At 41.4% G+C, this 17948-nt stretch overlaps 1 protein-coding gene across 1 annotated transcript in view; it reads left to right on the top strand.

The window, feature by feature from the left end:
• ptprn2 (protein tyrosine phosphatase receptor type N2) overlaps positions 1 to 17948 on the top strand; it is a 125969-nt gene continuing 108021 nt past the window's right edge. The window contains exons 1-2 of the mRNA XM_031850214.1: positions 1 to 353; positions 13414 to 13464. Of these exons, the coding sequence (XP_031706074.1) occupies positions 269 to 353; positions 13414 to 13464 (136 nt within the window). The 5' untranslated portion in view covers positions 1 to 268. The remainder of the gene's footprint in view (positions 354 to 13413; positions 13465 to 17948) is intronic.

The raw sequence follows: 17948 nt of genomic DNA, 5'->3' as shown, positions 1-17948 counted from the left end.
TGTGTGTGTTTGACGTCAGAAACTTAGGAGGGGCTCCTCCGTGAAGCTGGTTGCCGTTTGTGGTGCTGAAACAACGCCTGTGTTGTGTTGCCATTTAGCGGTATTTCATTTTATTCCCCCCCCCCTCCCCCCCTCCCCCGTTTCTCCTCAAACATGCCTCTCTAGACCGAGTGTCGTCCGAGCAGCTCACCCCTGAGTCGGCGTTAGTCATGGTGTGTTAGCGGAGGTGTGCGATGGATTAGTCGTTCTGTATTTAGGCAGCAGCGGCATGGATTCACCGTGGTGTCCCATCCTCTTCGCTGCATTGGCTGTCAGCCTCTGCTCCTCACCTGCACTCGCTGACAGAAAATTTGGTAAGCAATTGTGTTTAATTTTGTCCCGTTATTATTATTATTATAAACCAATAACCCTATTCTAGGCCAAGTGTTGTATAAACTGCCCGGGGTGCTAAATCCACCTGAGTGGCTCGGTTTAGCTGGGTCGTTTAAACACACATTGCAAAAGTTGTTTTGTATTGTAGTTTATTGTTGTGTTATCATTTGCACACCGCCCTTTTCCTGCTATTTCCTAAACTTGTGTTTGTGCTTTGGTGTGGCTGTTTGGATGAGATCTGAAGATCCAACTGGAAAAAGTTACATAATCTATCAAGGCCCAATGCATGAAATGTTTACTGTGAGACTTATGTAATGAACCACGGTATTTATCTTAACTGCTAGTTTCATCAAAACACTTAACACTGCAAGAAAAACGACAACTTTTGCAGCCAATAACGAGTTTTGCCTGCAGATTGATACGCTATAACTACAATAATGCATGTTAGATATGGGTTTAATGGCTTTTATACCCATAGAAATGACTCTACACATGCCCTTATTAAGGAACATGCAATTTTAAATCCACTTCTATATTTAATGATATCCTATGCCTCCTCAAGAAAGAGGCATCTTTCATGCAGCCCTGTTCCATTTGCAGGGCCGGTTGTGTTGTCATTACCATTGATTTGTTCTTGCCTCAGTCACTACACTGTTATTTGAAAAAGTATGGCGCATGTCCAAAGTATGGCATATTAGAGAAGCCACTGGGATAATTGTGTCCTTTGGTTAGACAGAAAGTGATTAGAGGCCCTCATTTTACTGTTTCAGGTGTGTGTGTGTGTGTTACCACTTCCAATTTACACCTGTAATCACACTTACTGGTACAGGATCTGCAGTCAGAACACATGACAGTATAAACTTTATAATGAGAGCCAAATATAGGTCTCAGGTTGGCACTCCTGCTCTGTGATGATTCATACAGGCACCGAGCTGCAGCATATTCTTTATATTTAGAAGCAGAGCGTGTCTATCCACTGTTAATTATTTATTCTTTATATTCATCCGTATAATCTTATTGGCTATAAAGCCAGCTAACATAATATAGAAAGGACAAAACTTGTGATTTGACACATGGGTTTTTTTCTCTGATAAATTGGTTAATTTATGCGTACAATACTTGTGAATGAGTCAGTGTTTATTCCCAGAGTGCATTTCTCTCATTGAATTCTCAGCATGTTTTTCCTCTGTGTGCCGAAGAGGTCTCCATTGTCGGCGTGTGACTGGGAGTTAGAGGTGGTTATTGTTTATAATGAGTCCCACTGCGGATTACGCTGTGTCATTGGAAAGCTTGGGATCAAGATGTGCTGCTGTCATGTATATCTGTTATCTATATATCTAATAACAGTGCATATATATATACATGCATGGGTGTGTTTGTGTGGTGGAGAGACAGCGACAGCGAGCTGTGTGTGGGTGTTTATGTCCTGCCTGTCTGAGAGCACATGAAAGTCAGACTGGGGAGAAATAAGTCTGCAGCTGCACGCTCTGATTGGGAAATTATTGAGCTGCAAAACAAATGTAATCGGTGGTGTGAATTTGTCCCCTGTGCATGAGACTAAAAACATGGAAACTTTTCAATTTCATAGCGCCTGAAAATGAGTGTCATCTCTTTAGCCTTTTTGAAATATTTAATGCACTTCAACAATCGCCCACACTTATTAAGAGTTCACGGAATTTGACTTTTTAATGCACAAGCTCTTGTGTAAGTGGTAATGTGCAACAAAAATAAAGATGATATTGGGAATATTGGGTTTAACCACATATTTGGTCAAATTGAGTCACAGTAAGAATGAATCTCATCGGTTTTACCATACTAAATAAACAATTTTCTTGTCAAAACAGTATCCAGAATCGTCACAGAGAGATCATGGAGATGTATCTAGTTTAGCAGGGGAGATAGCCACGGCTAGCCTTTGCTAAAGCTAAAAGTTTACCAACTGAGTTTTCTAAATGATCTATTTTGATCAGCTAACATCTTGGTAATCCAGTGTATTATTCCACATAGTTACATGAGATGGTAGTTAAATCCAATCATGATGGAGATAAAAACCTTTTCTGTGCTTTCATGCTGGGGTGACTCAACAACCAGCCTTGAGACCAGTGCCTTGAAGCCAGGCATAATTCAAAAGCATGCTTGAGAATTAGCCAAAGGGTGGTATTGCTACCAGTGGGAGGTGTTTGACAAATCTAACAACACTGTAACATGTTAATTATGTCATAAAATACATCCTGGAAGGCTGTGTGAAGTTTTTCTTCTGATGAAAGAGGGGAAAAAGAATGGCATTAAATCGAGGATTGGAATCTATTCCACTAAGCTTTATTTCAAGAGTGCATTAAGGTTAATACACTGTTTACACTAAAATAGGAAGAATATCATTTGAATAATTAATTGACTACCGGAGAGCACTCTACCAATGGAAAATAACAACCACTGAAAACCCTGTAGTTACTGACATGTTTTGCTAGCAAGAGAAATACTTCCAGCAAGTTTGTTGAACAGCTAAAATACAGAAATATCAATCGTAATAAACCACAAGTTATTAAGTTTTGAATAGCTTTTCGGGATTTAATGAAATGAAGATGTCAATCCAACTCCCACCAGAGTGTCGGCCCTATTCTAATAGTGCATTCACAAATTTAGCAAGAACAGGGCGTTCAGACTCGTATAAAAATACTTAATCGCACCATATTGATCGTGCTGATTACTAAAAGCCTCGTGTAGCATTTGCAACAGACTCAAAGGATTCTCTCAGCTCACCTAAACCCCGCTCTAGAAATGACTGAAAGGAAAGAGTGCTATGTGTGTATTGATGGATAAAGATATGTGACGGCTTCGCTTATCTCCAATATGTGCACGGAGACGTTGTCCTTTAAGGCTGTGCTGCAGGGTCTTTTTGTTATGGCTGGCTATCAGCAGCCATCTTCTAATATACCCAGACAAGTTATATTTGATTCACAGTCTGCTGGGCTTTATCTATTTTGCCACGGGCCTCTGTCTTCCCATAGATATCAGGACTGAGTGGTGATACCGCCTATCTTATAGTGGTTATAAATCATCTGAGAGGATTGAAATGTGCTCTGACATGAGGATGGGTGTTTTACAACTGTGTGGATTATGATGGTGGTGTATATTCAAGGGAGTTTAGACATCTTGCTTCACTGGAGGTGCTTTGTTTTCATCATATGATTTGTGTGGTTTGTGTTGTCGTATTATTTCCTGAGTTGCTAGGACGCTCCCTGTCTGTCCCAGGAGAGCAGTCATTTCTATGTGGTTCATCCTGGGAGCGAGCTTACTATAGTTTACATAAGACAACATTGAGGCTGAGAAGTGTTTATGTGAAAGGAGGGAAATAGAAGAAATATAAGCGTATTTATATCAAATCATTAATCGGTCTCACATTTAGTTGGTTGATCTGTGCCAGAATAGGATTGGAAACAACTATTTACAGCCATTCTAGCGGCTGTAAATAGTAAACAGTGTTTTGAGCTAAATGCTATATTTGGCATGCTAGTATGCTCACAGTGACGTTGTTAAAATGCGGATCTTTAGCTTCAAAATAATCTCATTCATCCCGAGGGGGACATGAATGTGTGTACCGACTTTCATGGCAATTCATTAAATATTGACATTTTATTTTTTTAAAACCCCGCAAATGTCAACCTCATTGTGGCGCTAGCAGAAAAGTCAGGCAATCGCCAAAGTCTGTAGGATTCATCCTCTGGGGACCACGATTCTCTGTACAAGATTTCATGGCAATCCATCCAATAGCTGTTTAGATATAAGATTCTGGACCAAAACAGCCCAACTCTGCCATCCGTTGAGCTCTAGCAAGGACAAATCCTTCAAATTCAACTATGTAAACTCACAACCAGACCACATATCCACATATCAACAAGCTCTGAAAAGCTTCTGATTAATAAAAACTCTCATTTCTTAAACAACTTGAAGGCTGTCTTCAACCCTAATCATAGTTAAAGTAAAAACCGATACAAGGATACAAAACTAATAGGATTGCCAAAACAAATAAAACCCCGCCGTGGTGTCTCAGCAAAGGTCGCAGTGCATTTCTCTTATCTTTTCGGACGTCCGTCATGTTGACTGAACTGGTGAAGGGTCAGCTACAGTATAGTGTCGGCCTTCAGTTCAGACTGTGTTGACACTTTGGATGTGGTGCTTTTCTATATTTCGCTAGAAGGCTTTGACTCATCCATTAAACGGCAAACTACTTATTGGTTGAGATTTTATGGTGCAACACGGCCCTTCTTTGTGCACATGGCTGCGCAGGATGAGATAAATGGGCATTTGCTGTGTTGTTTGCAAAGCCTGTTTTTCCTAAATTAATAATCTCAACAGCTGCAGGATTCGATGCGAGTGTAATTGGTCTAACGTCAAGATTGTCCGCTATCATCTGTCGTTGAATGTGATATATGCCTATCGATTCTAACTGATAAACAGAGCACAGTGTTAAGCAACCTCTTCTCAGCTGCACTGAACCAACACACAGCTGCTGCGGCCTTGTAGACTGATAAGCTATTCATGAAGTGTTGCTGTGTTTCAAAATGCACGGGGAATATACTGTATATATACGATTCTTTAGTTAATTTCAAAGTTGCAGCCTTTTTAAAGAGTAAGCACCGACTTTCCGACACAAAGCAGGCTGTGTATTCCTGGCTTGGGATGCTGCCACGGCTGGTGTGATAACAGACGAAGTGCGATGTTTCTCTGTGACTCAACAGATGCTCGGAGGAGTGTGTTGGCTTCGAGTGGTTATTGAGACGAGGGAGTGGGAAGCAAAGCGGCTGGCTGCGCTTCTGTGTCTTTCCCCCGACAAATGTCAGCGGCTCTTGAGAGGAAGGAAGTCAGAACTGTGTCAGATAGACGCGTCGAGGAGATCCATCTCGTTATTCTCTTGCCTGCTTCGATTCAAGGGGAACCTGGAAGATATTCTGGGTTAAGGAGGAAGAGTGCCACCAGAGAGGCAAGGGAAGGTTGTGAGGACTGCTCTCCTTTTACCCACTAATCTAAATTAAATTACATTTCAGGAGAGGCTTTTTACTCCTTGGAGACTTGTCAGCTGTAAAAGTATGATGCACAATATGTTGGTTAAATAATTTCCCCACTTGTATATACAGTAGCAGTGCATAACACTTTCTCCCCTCGCCATATACCTGAGCTTCAACGCTCGTGACACAGCATCCTCGGGCATTACAAGGGAGGTTCAACGGCCCTTTTCACAACTGTTTCCTTCGGTTCAAATCATACGGTGCTTGTAAAGAGGTCAGTGTGAAGGTTACCTCTGTGTTGCAGAGCCAAGGTATATAATGAGTACAAAAACACGGTAATGAGGATTCTGAAGGCTGCGAGTCGAGCACCAGAATGAATCTATACTATCTCAGCTGTGATTAACGCAGTAATGTGTCTGCTCCGTGTTAGGGGGATGCTGATTAATACTCCAGACCAGTTCTCAGTGCAGCAGGGAGACAGAATGACTGTTGGGAGGAAGCAAGGCAAGGGAACGATGCTGAAAATCTAATAGCGGGAGGTATTTTCCTATTTTTGCGACTAATTGATTTGACCACTGTAGTCTGCAAAATACATTAGGGACATTCTCCTGGCAAATTTTCCTCTAATCCACCAAAAACACTCCACACCCAGCTCTTATGAAACAAGCTGTTTGTAACATTATTCAGAAACAAGCAGTGTGATTGGCTGGCGATACTGCAGGACTCTCCCGATTCATCCTCTTTGTTGAAGCATTACAGACGTTTTAACAAACTTGCAGCTGCGCTCATCAATATTTGTACGTAAACAATGGATCACCACTCGTGGGGAGGATTATTACCTGACTCGGCTGTATACCCCGCAGGTCTATGGAGCTGTAGCGTTTTTCAGCTCATTGTTTTGGTTTTATGGCCTTCAATTTTACTGTTTGGGTTCAGTCTTCTTGCTCTCAGATAGAATACAACATCAGGATAACAATAACAGGACAAGATGCGATACTTTATAAGGTATCATGTCGATATTGTGTTGTAATAAGTTGATGCAGGTTTTTGTTTCAAACATTTAAACCTGACCCAATTTGGTTTGAAACGTAGTCAATAAATCGTGAATTTTTAGCTTAGCACCTACGTGATGTGCTTATAATTAATCTTTTTTTTTTTACTTAAAGTAACATCTCCATTGGCCAAATGCATCCCAAAAGGAGACATTTTCATTAAATCTTTCTGTTTAATATACATTAAGTACCCTAACTACTTTTCAGTTTATCTGTATAAAAATGTGGGTTGTGTTTAATATTTGGATGGTCCAATGCAAATATTCAACTTGGCACTGGGTGACAATAATATGTCAGGAGTGCAGTTTTAGGTGAGACAGAATGGGTTCAATATTTAAAATGGTGCCTACTCGTGTTAGGACAGATGTTTAATCAGCTGGAGGAAAGCTCTTCATACATACAATTGTGGACGACAGGATTGTAATGAATCATCCATTAATCTAAGCAAGAACAATCGTTGTTTTAATTGTATTAAAACGCTGTACTTAATGACAAAAAGTCTGTCAGTGAAAGAGACAAAACTGATGGGTTTACCTTTCCCTGAGTGATGAGCAGTGGTCTGAGTGGGTAGACGTGTGGATCCAGTTTCATGCTAAAGGAGTTCCCAAATGGCCCTCGATCTGATTTGACACAAGCAAAGGTACTTCACTCCACCGGTGATGCAGCCGAGCAGTTTCACTAAGAGATATTAAATTACAAGAATGTCCTGAGTGCACCTGCATTTGAATGTTTAGTTTTCATCCTTCGGGAAAGTAGGACCCAAACACTTTTGTGCGACCTGCACTTCAAATGAGGTTCGACTGATAAACCTTGTACTCCATCTGGAGGAGTCGAGATTTCCCTCGTGTGCCGGGTTGTGTTGGTTCACTTTGAGCTCCTCAGGAGGAGGACGACGCTTGGCTGTTTGACTTGCTCCGGTTCCGCACTTAAATGGCCAATCACACCTCAGAAGAGGGGAGAAAATCAAATGTCTGAATCATTCAACGCGGGTCAGACAAAAGGTCAAGCCGGGCCTATTTCTGGGTCCTCCGCTGCTGCAGTGACGCTGCCGTCTTTAATTCATGGCCGCTGTCTGGGCTGTCACCGAGAGCTGGCAGCTGAGTGACTGAGAGCGACCTGCCTGCCTGGGAATTGTTAGACAAATTCTCTGGAAAATGGGTGAGAAATGTGTTTAGTTTCACACCTCTGGACGTCAGGTTCTCTCATCCATCAAAGTGACCTCAAAGCTCCTACTAATTATTCATGTTATTCTCTGATGTAATACATTTTCCCTCAAGAAAAAGTTTGACATTTTGGGAAACACACTTATTTGCTTTCTTGTGGAGCGTTAGATCAGAACATATCTACAATATGAAAGCTACAGCCGAAGCCGGCAGACCCAGGCTAGCTGTTTCCCCCTGCTTCCAGCCTTTGTGCTAAGCTAAGCTAACTGGCTGCTTTATATTCAGCGCAAAGTCATGAGAGTAGTTTCGATCTTCTCGTCTCGCTCTCAGCAAGAAAGAAAATAAGTGTATTTTTCTGAAAGTGTCAAACTTTGCCTCTATGCACAAAATTGATCTGTAAAATAATACAAACCTCAACAGTAGCGTAGCTCGTGGTCATTTTGTGGTGGGAAAATGTATTGTTAACAGCGTGTTTCACCCCAGAAAGGTTTCCTCATGAAATGTCGGTGCACAGAATGTCACGGCATTATTTAAACTACTGTAATAACAGCGTCTTGTCATGTTAAGATGAAAAGTGCATGAGGAGTGTATGAAAATATTGAGCTACCATTGCTGAAATGTGAAGTGCAGCTCTTGACAGGAACAGACCTTTCTGAGCAGACAAAAGCTCGGAGCCATCTTTAATTCTAGCAGGAGAGCGCCTTAATGACACAAGCTGTTTAAATCTGCGGACACGGTGTCAAGCTGATGCTAATTTGCTTGCAGGTGATGTTCTTCTCGGCTGTCCTTGATCCAGCCGCACTCCCTTTTTCAATTCACTTGCACTTTTATTGCCGCTGTCACCCGCTGCACTGTTCTGAAATGGCTTTTTTGGCTGGCAGTACAGGTGTGTGAGTAAAAATGAGTCAGGTGTCCTTGGTCGCAGCTTATAATTATAATAAAAGATATGTCGGTGGCCCCAGAGAGTGAGTGAAATGTGTCCTAAACTGCAGCAGGCTCTGGGAGTGGCTATCCTCGCTGCCAGAATTCCCAGCATCCTCCTTGGCCCCTCAGACATCACAGATGGTTTCCCGGCACCGGCCAACCACCTGTGAGGGGAAAGTGAGCGATAAAGTCTCTGACTTCTTGTTCAGCCTTAGGTTGAGCCTCATCAGGACATATTCGATGTTCCAGGCAAGGTCGATAATGTACACGTGGAGCTTATCTGAGATATTAATGTGGTTATATCTAATGAGAAACTCTCCGTCATTCTAATGTAATTGCTTTTCCTTAAATGACCTTAGATGAGCTTTTCCCTTTAAACACGCTCCTCTCTGATTTCACACCCCCGAGGGTATGTTGTTATGTCCCTGGCACGCCGTGTAGCTAAGATTTTAACTTAAGGTGAAGTGTGTGTGTGTGTGTGTGTGTGTGTGTGTGTGTGTTAATCCTTGCTTACTTATACAGACACTTGCTGCCCTTAATAGCAGTCTGTGGTAATAAGGCAGGCAGGGGGCATCATTGGAAAATGTTTCTCTGCTACAGTACACAGCTGTGAATAGAGGCTTTTGAGAGGTTTAGGCCACAGTTAATTAATTCAAATTCTTGCATACATTTCTGGAAGTGTTTTTATGCAAAACCTCTCTAACATATTGCATTTAATCTGCAACGACAGATTGAGAAAAAACACTGGGAGATCCGTATGGTTTCAGTTCTTTCAAGTATCTCTGATTTCAAAGAATGATGAGAATACAGGCCAGTAACTACCAGTATATCTGAAAGCTGTGAACTTACTGCCACCATTGACCTTCTGGATTCTCCTTGCATACTGTAGTTGTAAATTAGGTCACACTATTTTGGGAAGGGAAGCTTCTGCACATTTACAACACCTGGACTTAGCTCACATCTAGTGCTGCTGAAGACTAAACTCATTATCTATTCATCTGGAATTTATTTTGATGATTAATTGATCATTAAGTCAAAAAAATCTTAGGAAATAGTGAAAAATGTACTTTTCCAGAGCTCAAGAGGACACTTGAAAATGTATTATTTCGTCCAGATGTTTAGTTTACAATAACTTAAAGCTCACAAAGCAGTGAATCTTCACATTTGAGAGCCTGATCAATTATCTAGAGCTGCAAAAATCAGTCATTTAAGAATATTCACTAAAAGTATATTCATTCACATGTTGTTTTACACATTAGTAAAAGCAGTTTACTAGTTTCAGCTTTTCAAATGGGACTCTGTGCCGTTATTTGCAGTCTTCTGTGATCGTAAACTAAATATATTTTTCATGACAAAACAAGTCATTTGAAGATGTCACCGCGACACATTGGGACACGAGATGAAAAATATAGATTACACATTGAACAGGTTTAGTTTTTGTGATTTAATACCAAAAGCACACTAAAATAATCTCTGTTGATCCACTAAATCCCACTGAGGCTGTTCTTACGCCAACTGACTAGTTTCCCTTTGATGAGCTACTGTGATGAGGTTGACATGGCAACAGAGCACCGACACTCAATAGCAAAGTGTCGCACTTCTTCCAAAAGGTGATTTTCTTTTCTTTGTGAAATGATCGTGTACACAAGACAATGTGGCCATTGTTTTGTCAGGATGCCTCATTACGATAAAACCCAGACACCTTTTTTTTTTCCGACCAGCTTTCTTCTTCAGTCTCGACGAGTCGAGCGTCCTTCTGTTTTTTTTTTCCGCCTGAGGTAATCAGCAGCATCCACTGTGATTGCATTTTAATTAGAAGGCGCCATTTTAATCATCTCTGGCATGGTGGAGGAGAAAGGGGATGTGGCGTTATCAATTCTATGTCCCTGCCTATTACACACACACACACACACCCACACACCCACACACACAATGTCTGACTCACTATGCTTGACAGGATGCTTCATTTAATGGAAGTTGTAATTAATATTGAGAGCTGACAAGGCCTCCCAGAGAACCTGATGAATTAAGCGAGGCAGTGACGTGGAGGTAAAGTTGAATCGAGTGACGCTAATTGCAGTGTGGTGGGATGCTTGGTCAAGAAGGATGCGCCGCTCTTTCTTGAAGTCTTGAAGTCATCTTGCAGCTAAATCAATGTCCTTGGTAAAATGTTAAATTCTAATTAATTTGAAGTTGTTTCTTTCCTCTTTTTGCTCTGTTTTTGGTCTCCACCTGCGGGCTGGTGATAGCGGGTATTGTGTCCGTCCGTTGATTCTCGTGATCGTCATATCTCACGAACGTCTGGAGGGAATTTCTTTAAATTTGGCACAAACATCCACCTTGACTCAATCATGATCTTATAAGATTTTGGAGGTCAGAGTTTACAGACCTCACAAATCACATTTCTGGCAATAACTTGATATGTCTAATAGGGTCAAATGAGGATGTGATGAGCTTTTGGACAGACATGTAAACTGCGTTGCCTGGTTGACGGAGGCATAGAACCGTGAGGTGGTAATTCTAGTTTTTTATATAGTCCTGTATAGTATTATGTGTAATATCAATGGGAAGGAGTGTCATCATGGGTCTGCTGGGGCAGGAAGCTGTGGAACAACATAATCTATGGCCCATGTGCAGTTTTAAACCGACAGCAGCATTTTAGAGTTATGGTTAACCTAGCAAAATGTAGCTTACTCTGTCCATAAAAATGAGAATTACAGTGAAGTATGAGTTTTCAGAAAAGCCATTTGTGGTCTTGGTGTTGGAGCAGTACGTTGTTTCTCTTCAGTTCAGGACGTTCTGCCTTTTAGTTTTGTTCCGGAGAGCTGAGCGACCTTACAGCTCTGTTATGATCCCTCACTCGACATCATCAAATAGCCATGTTGCTGACATATTGAAGCCATTACCTCCAAAAGATATGATCTCATAAAATGTGACCGTCCTCCAAACAAAATGGCTGAATGTTGTGTCTGTATAATGAAGTTATCACCCCGACTAGACTTTAATAACGATAAAAGAATAAAAACGGAAACTTGAACAAACTTGGAACAAGTGATGCCTGAAAAGTTGCCTGTCTCATCCACACCTGTCCTGATTATCTTTCCCTTCTGTGGGATTAACAGACTTTCCCGACCTGTCTCTTCTCATTATTAAAGAGGTCTGACTGAAGCCTCTCCTCCTACTCAGCCTGTTCTTTATTCACGGTCACAAGCTGCTCATTGCTGTCCGTCGCGGCCACCGGGCCAAGAGGGTGCATCCAATCACGTCACTCCTACTGATGAGCTGAAGCAGGGAAATATCAAAGATAAAAGACTTGACGAAAAAGTGCTGAGGCTTGACCTAGTTGTTTACAGATTGTCTTTCTGTTGCCAACACTGCAACACTGTAGTCTGAGCCTATCGAGAGCTTTTTGAACAAACCCAAATGGCTCATTTCTTGGCTGAAGGTCGGATTATTTCCTGGAGTTTTGACCCTGAATGTGACAGAAAATAACACTTCAAGAAGAGTTTTCACCCCACAGAATATCTTTTTCTGGAAACGTTTGAATGTTGAGGATCACCTGTGCAGATCGCCGAGCAGAACAATCAGTCCTCTGCTCGCTGCAACTCCCACGTGTGAAATATGAACACGGGGAACAGCTACCCATAATGCTCCATGCCATCTGCTCATTTATTAGTCTGGAACACCCGGCCCTGGTCCGAGCGTTACAAAATCATTAATATTCATACAGCATTCATATATGGAAACGTTGGGGTATTAGTGTCAGAGACAGGATAGGAGAAGTCGCACTAATTGATGATTGATGGCTCTGCCATTAGCAGCGAGGCCCTCGGCCAGAGTTAATGCAGTACTAAGCTGGAGGCTTCTCTCATGGAGCGGTGAAATATTTAGAATTTGTGACATTAGGCTAATTTGGTTCTGCAATATAGTACATTTTCTGCTCATTTAGTTGTCCATTGTGTATACTGCATTATGCTTTTGGTCTCCATTCATACTCATATCAAGCTATTTGTAATGTTTTCCTTGATGCCATTTAAAGTATATCTCCTGGACTGGTTTACAATCTCTCTCTTCTTCCATCTTCAGTTGACAGTGATTCAAAAGATCAAATTAGGCTGCAGTTAATTTTCGTAAAGGAATAGTCGGACAGTTCGGGATACACACTTATCTGCGTTCTTGCTGTGAGTTATATGCGAAGATCGATACCATTCTCGTACCTGTGTGGTAAATTTCAAGCTACAGCCAGCAGCAGGTTAGCTTAGCATAAAGACTGGAAACAAGGGGAAACAGCTAGCCTCCCTCGATCCAAGGGTAACAAAACTACAAATTGTAAATTTTACCTTTTGCACTGATAAAACAAGATATTCATTGATATCTTTAGAGGTGCTGGGGGTTTTGTTACTTTTTGACAAGGCTAGGCAGAGAGGGCTAGCTGTTCCACCCCAAACATCAGCTAGCAGCTAGCAGCTGGCTACAGCTCCATGTTTAACTAACAGATGTGAAAGTGCTATCAATCTCATATAACTCTCAAAAAGAAAACAAATAAACATACTTTCCAAAATGCCTAATCATTTCAGTCAATTAGTTTTTTGATTCATTAATTATTTATTGTTTAGATCAAATATCCTTAAATGGTGAAGACCGTCCATCACTGTGTCCCATTCAAAATGCTTGTTTTGTCCAGCTAGTAGTAAACAACCCCAAAGTATTCAATCTACATGGTATAAAGAAGAGAAAAGCAGCAAATGCTTCCTTTTGAGAAGCTCGAACAAGTTCATTTACGTCATCTCCTTTTGAAAAAAGACCTAAACGATTCATCGATTCTCCAAATCTTTGTAGATCACCTTTAAGAGCATCTATTAATATGTCTTGTGTTTCACTCTCTCTCACCTCCAGGTTGCCTGTTTGAAGACGAGCTCTGTTCACCGTATGAGTTCTGCGTCAATGGTAAGTCAGACCCAGAGAGTCATGTACGCCCACCACACCTCATTACATCATCGACCCAGCGCAGCACTCCCCGCTATTTTTAATCATTCAGGGCTTTATGGATAGAAAGATCGTCATTGGAGAGCTTGCTCACAGCATTTTGTACCAGCTCAGTTTAGACATATGAGTCATGTTTAAGTAAAGCATTAAAACATCTGGGAGAGAGGCTGCAACAGCAAGAAACAGCACAACATAGCTATTAATCATTTAATTCATCTAACTACCAAAGCTTAGGATCAATACCAGGATGTTTCCCCTTTTATACGTCGAGGTTCACCCGAACCGCAAATTGTCACGACCGCATCTAGAACCATCTCGTCGCGGAGGATGGATGTGTCTGTGTCAGTTGTTTCCATGACAATGTGTCACCTGATGAATGGAGGGGAGATGTCGGGGCTTTTCACAGCGTGGCAATCAGCAGAATCACACACGGTGGGGAGGGGGGATGGGAGGGGGGCTTCAATTTTTAAAAGGGGATTTATAGCATGTCGATATCGAGGATCATCTTCACGAGAGAGCCGTCGTGAAAGGTTAATGTATTCTCCCGTAGAGGAAGGCTTCGGCACCATATGGTTCTTACACTGGAGATCCACATCCATCCCACTGCGTGTTTGCTTTTAATGATTGCATGCCTGCGCTTTGAGGTTGTTTGTTTTGTTTGCTTCATTCACTTTCTGCAGATTCATCATACAATCAATTTCACAAACGAGATGAAGCCAGCGAAGGGAGCTCGTGCTCGTTGGCAGACAATAGAATTACACGCAAAACATGATGTGACCTATAGGAGACAGCATGGAGTAACAAACAAGACAGGACAAGAAACGGTTTGAATATTAATACATCAATAAGAGAAGAGGATGAAAAAGACCTGAGATTATTATGTTTAGTGTCTGGGTTTCTCCCTAGTTACAGTATGTGAGTGGCTACTTGATTTTTTCATTTGTTTATTACTAACCTCTTGTGTATTTACAGATATCAATTCATTTTCATTATTGATGATTTACTCTAGTAATCAGTCAATGATTTTGTCTATAAGATGTTCAAAAATTGTAAAAAATGCCAATTGTAATATCGCAGAGCTTTATGTAACATCCACAAATGACTTTGTCCAATCAACAGCCCAGAAGCCAAAGATATTCAATTTACTTTTATATCTTTATGTCAAAATAGTTGCTGATTCCGGATGAATCAATCATTAAATGTTCACCAAAGTGCTTTGCAGAGAGATGCCAACTACAGTCAGATAAAAACGCAAAAATACACTGTAGCTACATTCAGCGCACAGACATGAGAGTGGTATCTTCTTACCTAACTATTGTTTCAAGACGGGTTTCAAAGAGACCTGTTGACGGTGATATGATAAGATCTAATAGTGAGTTTTTAGATTTGCAGCAAGTTAGAGAAGCAAATTTGGAGATCTCTACCTTTATTTCCATATTAACCCAGTTTAGGAGGAAGGAGGAGGCAGCGCAGAAGGGAAATATAAAAGACTTTAATTACACAGTATGCATTGGTACAGAGGAGAGTGTGTAGCTTAATAGAGGGAAATTGCTGATACCTCGACATAAATCCCCCAGAGGCACAGCGGAGGGTCGTGGTGGGTGTGGAAGATCCATATTACCTCAGAATATCCCGCACAGCTATGACCAGGATGGTCATTTCTTTTCCCACATCTTTTCATCTTCTCATTGTCTATTTTAGTCCTATATCATGCTCACATCATCCCTCTCACGCTGAAATACAATTACAGGCGCTGTGCTCGATAAAGGCAAATATATACAGGCAGGAATGATTAATGTTCTACGTAATATGCAAGTAATGAGACCTTATTTAGTTGCTTCATAGCCCTCTACATACATTACATTTACGCTCTGTCACTCTCCGTTGGACTCCTGATGAGCAGCAGCAGCCGCCGCACAGACAGAGGGATGAGTGGGAGTAACTAGGTCTGCCACTTCAACTCTTCCCCTGGTCCCTGAAGGAGTAACCTGGTTTATTCTGGGCGAGGCCGACCGTGCTCTTCCTCACCCGTGCTGTTGCCATGCAAAATGACTGATGGGGAGAGCTGCTCTCTGCGTGGTGTCGATCAGCACCCGTTTGTAACTAAACTGCCCTCTGGTTAATTATTTTAGCTGCTGTTGCTTCCGCTCACCTGTTAATCTTTCTGCTATCAGGTGACTCATATGAAGTTTACAAAGATAACGTTGGCTTAACACTCAAGATTTTCAATTTTTGAAACAATGGGGGGGGGGGGGGGGGGGGGGGGTCTGAGTCTGTCTCTCCGTCGCCCCTCTGCAGCCCTCTTCACTGTCATTTTCCATCCATCCACCTCTGACTCGCCTGCTTTGTCTGCGTATGTGTCCAATCCTGCATTTCTTGAGTCGTGACGATGGGTCTTTAATATCACACAGAAGTAAAAAATAAGTCGGCTTCTCATTTGACAAACATGCTGACAACCATGGAGTTTTTGGGCTGAAATGACAAACTACTTTGATTAATTTGGAATACTTTTTAAGGGGTATATGTAGCAGCTTTAATAAATGAGGAGAAAAAGCTCCTTCAATATGTTCTTCTACTGTAGAAGTTATTGTGTCATTGATTTAGTAGGTCAATTACCGTCCTCCATAAATCATTACATCTTCAGCTGTCATGTCTCATTTTGGAGCCAACCTCTTCAAATCTTTATTTCCATCTTCAGGGAAATACATTCTCTGGGGTTCCTCTAAAAGGATATGTGATTACCCCGAGACCGGACATTCATTTAGTTTTAATGCAACGCTCCACAGTCTGTGGCTTACCGGTATGATAAGCTAAGCTAAAGTACAGCGGATAAGTGCTACAAGCGTCCCTGTGGGCACTGGTTGTCTCCTAATAAACACTTAACCGACGGCGTTTCATCGATCGGTGGTTATCTTGCCTCCACGTCCGCACTGTATTTTAGATTTAAACGGTTTTAGGTGATACTTCTATTGATCGAAGCTTGCAACTGGTTCAACTGTAGCATAAACACTTTAAAGTAACCGCCACATAATCCCAAACAATCTTCATGGCCGGAGAAAGAGCGGCTACGCAGTTGGTGCAAAATCCAAAAATAATCAAGAAGTGCGAAGTGAAGAAACTGTACAAAAGGTTTAACAAAAGACACAAGCTCTTTGGTGGCAAATATGTGAAAATATAATAGAATTAAAGATAACAATAAAATGTTAGAAGCCATTTATATTCCACAGCAAATTGAATATGCGGTCTGTTTTGATGTAGCTCTGAGAGCCAGGTTTATCTTTATTAATTTCTGTATTTACATGTAGATTGCAGTGCATGAATAAATGTAATTATCATTTCAAAGCCACAATGTTCACATTCAAAAAATACCTGAATAATCTGTAAGCACTTCAGTTTCTGTTCTTTTCTTTATTAGTCTACATCTGGCCGGTCTCGGTGCGTTGATTCGGGCCTATTCATTTTTTCATGACCTGAGTTGCACAGCTAATACACCTGTTCCAATACGTCTTAATTTGTCTCCCGGGTCTGTCTTCTCCTCCTTCCGACATACAGTCTTTTAGAAAATGCTTTGCTGACTGTCAGCTTTAGTGTTCGCTCCTGTTATCCCACAGCATTAGCCTTCACAGTTTAAATAGCTTTCGCAGCAGCCGGGTGTCGCTCTGTCTGTCACAGCGGGAGGAGAGACGGTGTCTGGATTTACAGCTCTTTACCTTCTTTTTTTGGCTGAAAATCTTCGTCTTTATTCCTGTCAACATTTGTGGGATTGTACGTTGATTGATTGCTTTTGTTGACTGCTCCATGCATTATGGATTGGACTGATCCAGGATCATTTGCATTGCAGTTGCCTTTTTGTTGGTCACAGTGACACAAGGCACAACTTGGTCCATCGTCAGCTTAATATCACCCTTAATCTGACAGACGATCATTAGAAAATCACTTTGTTCTGCTCTGCTTGATAGATTTAGCTTCATTCCCAAATAGCCTTGGATGTGTTGGCCCTATGGATCTATAGCACTAATGCTGTCTGTTATCTGCTGACATATTTAAGGAAAAACTCCCTGATGTTTAATTGCCCTGCATTTCTGTTAATTTCAGATTTGAGCAACCCTTCATGCACCAGACCCATGCTGCACTCCTCCAACCCTTAAATTAAAATGTTTTTAGCGTTTTCCTGCAAACTGTGAACTAACAATGAACCATTGTTGCTCGATAATCTCAGTATTGTGAATACACACTAGAAAGTGACAGAACGGTGCTTTGTGATTCATCATGCACGTGGCTCCGAATGGTTCGGCATCGCGTCGATAAATCAATCAACTATAATGTTTGCCAAACAAGGATTTCTTTGTTGTTATTGTAAAATACCTCTCTGACTTCTATTTTTAACGCACAGAAGCCGTGTGTGTGTGTGTGTGTGTGTGTGTGTGTGTGTGTGTGTGTGTGTG

The sequence above is a fragment of the Anarrhichthys ocellatus genome, unplaced genomic scaffold, assembly GCF_004355925.1.
Source record: "Anarrhichthys ocellatus isolate YVR2014 unplaced genomic scaffold, GSC_Weel_1.0 scaffold10, whole genome shotgun sequence".
Taxonomy (NCBI): Eukaryota; Metazoa; Chordata; class Actinopteri; order Perciformes; family Anarhichadidae; genus Anarrhichthys; species Anarrhichthys ocellatus.
The sequence above is the reverse complement of the archived record's forward strand: the minus strand, read 5'-3'. Positions and strand labels throughout refer to the sequence as shown.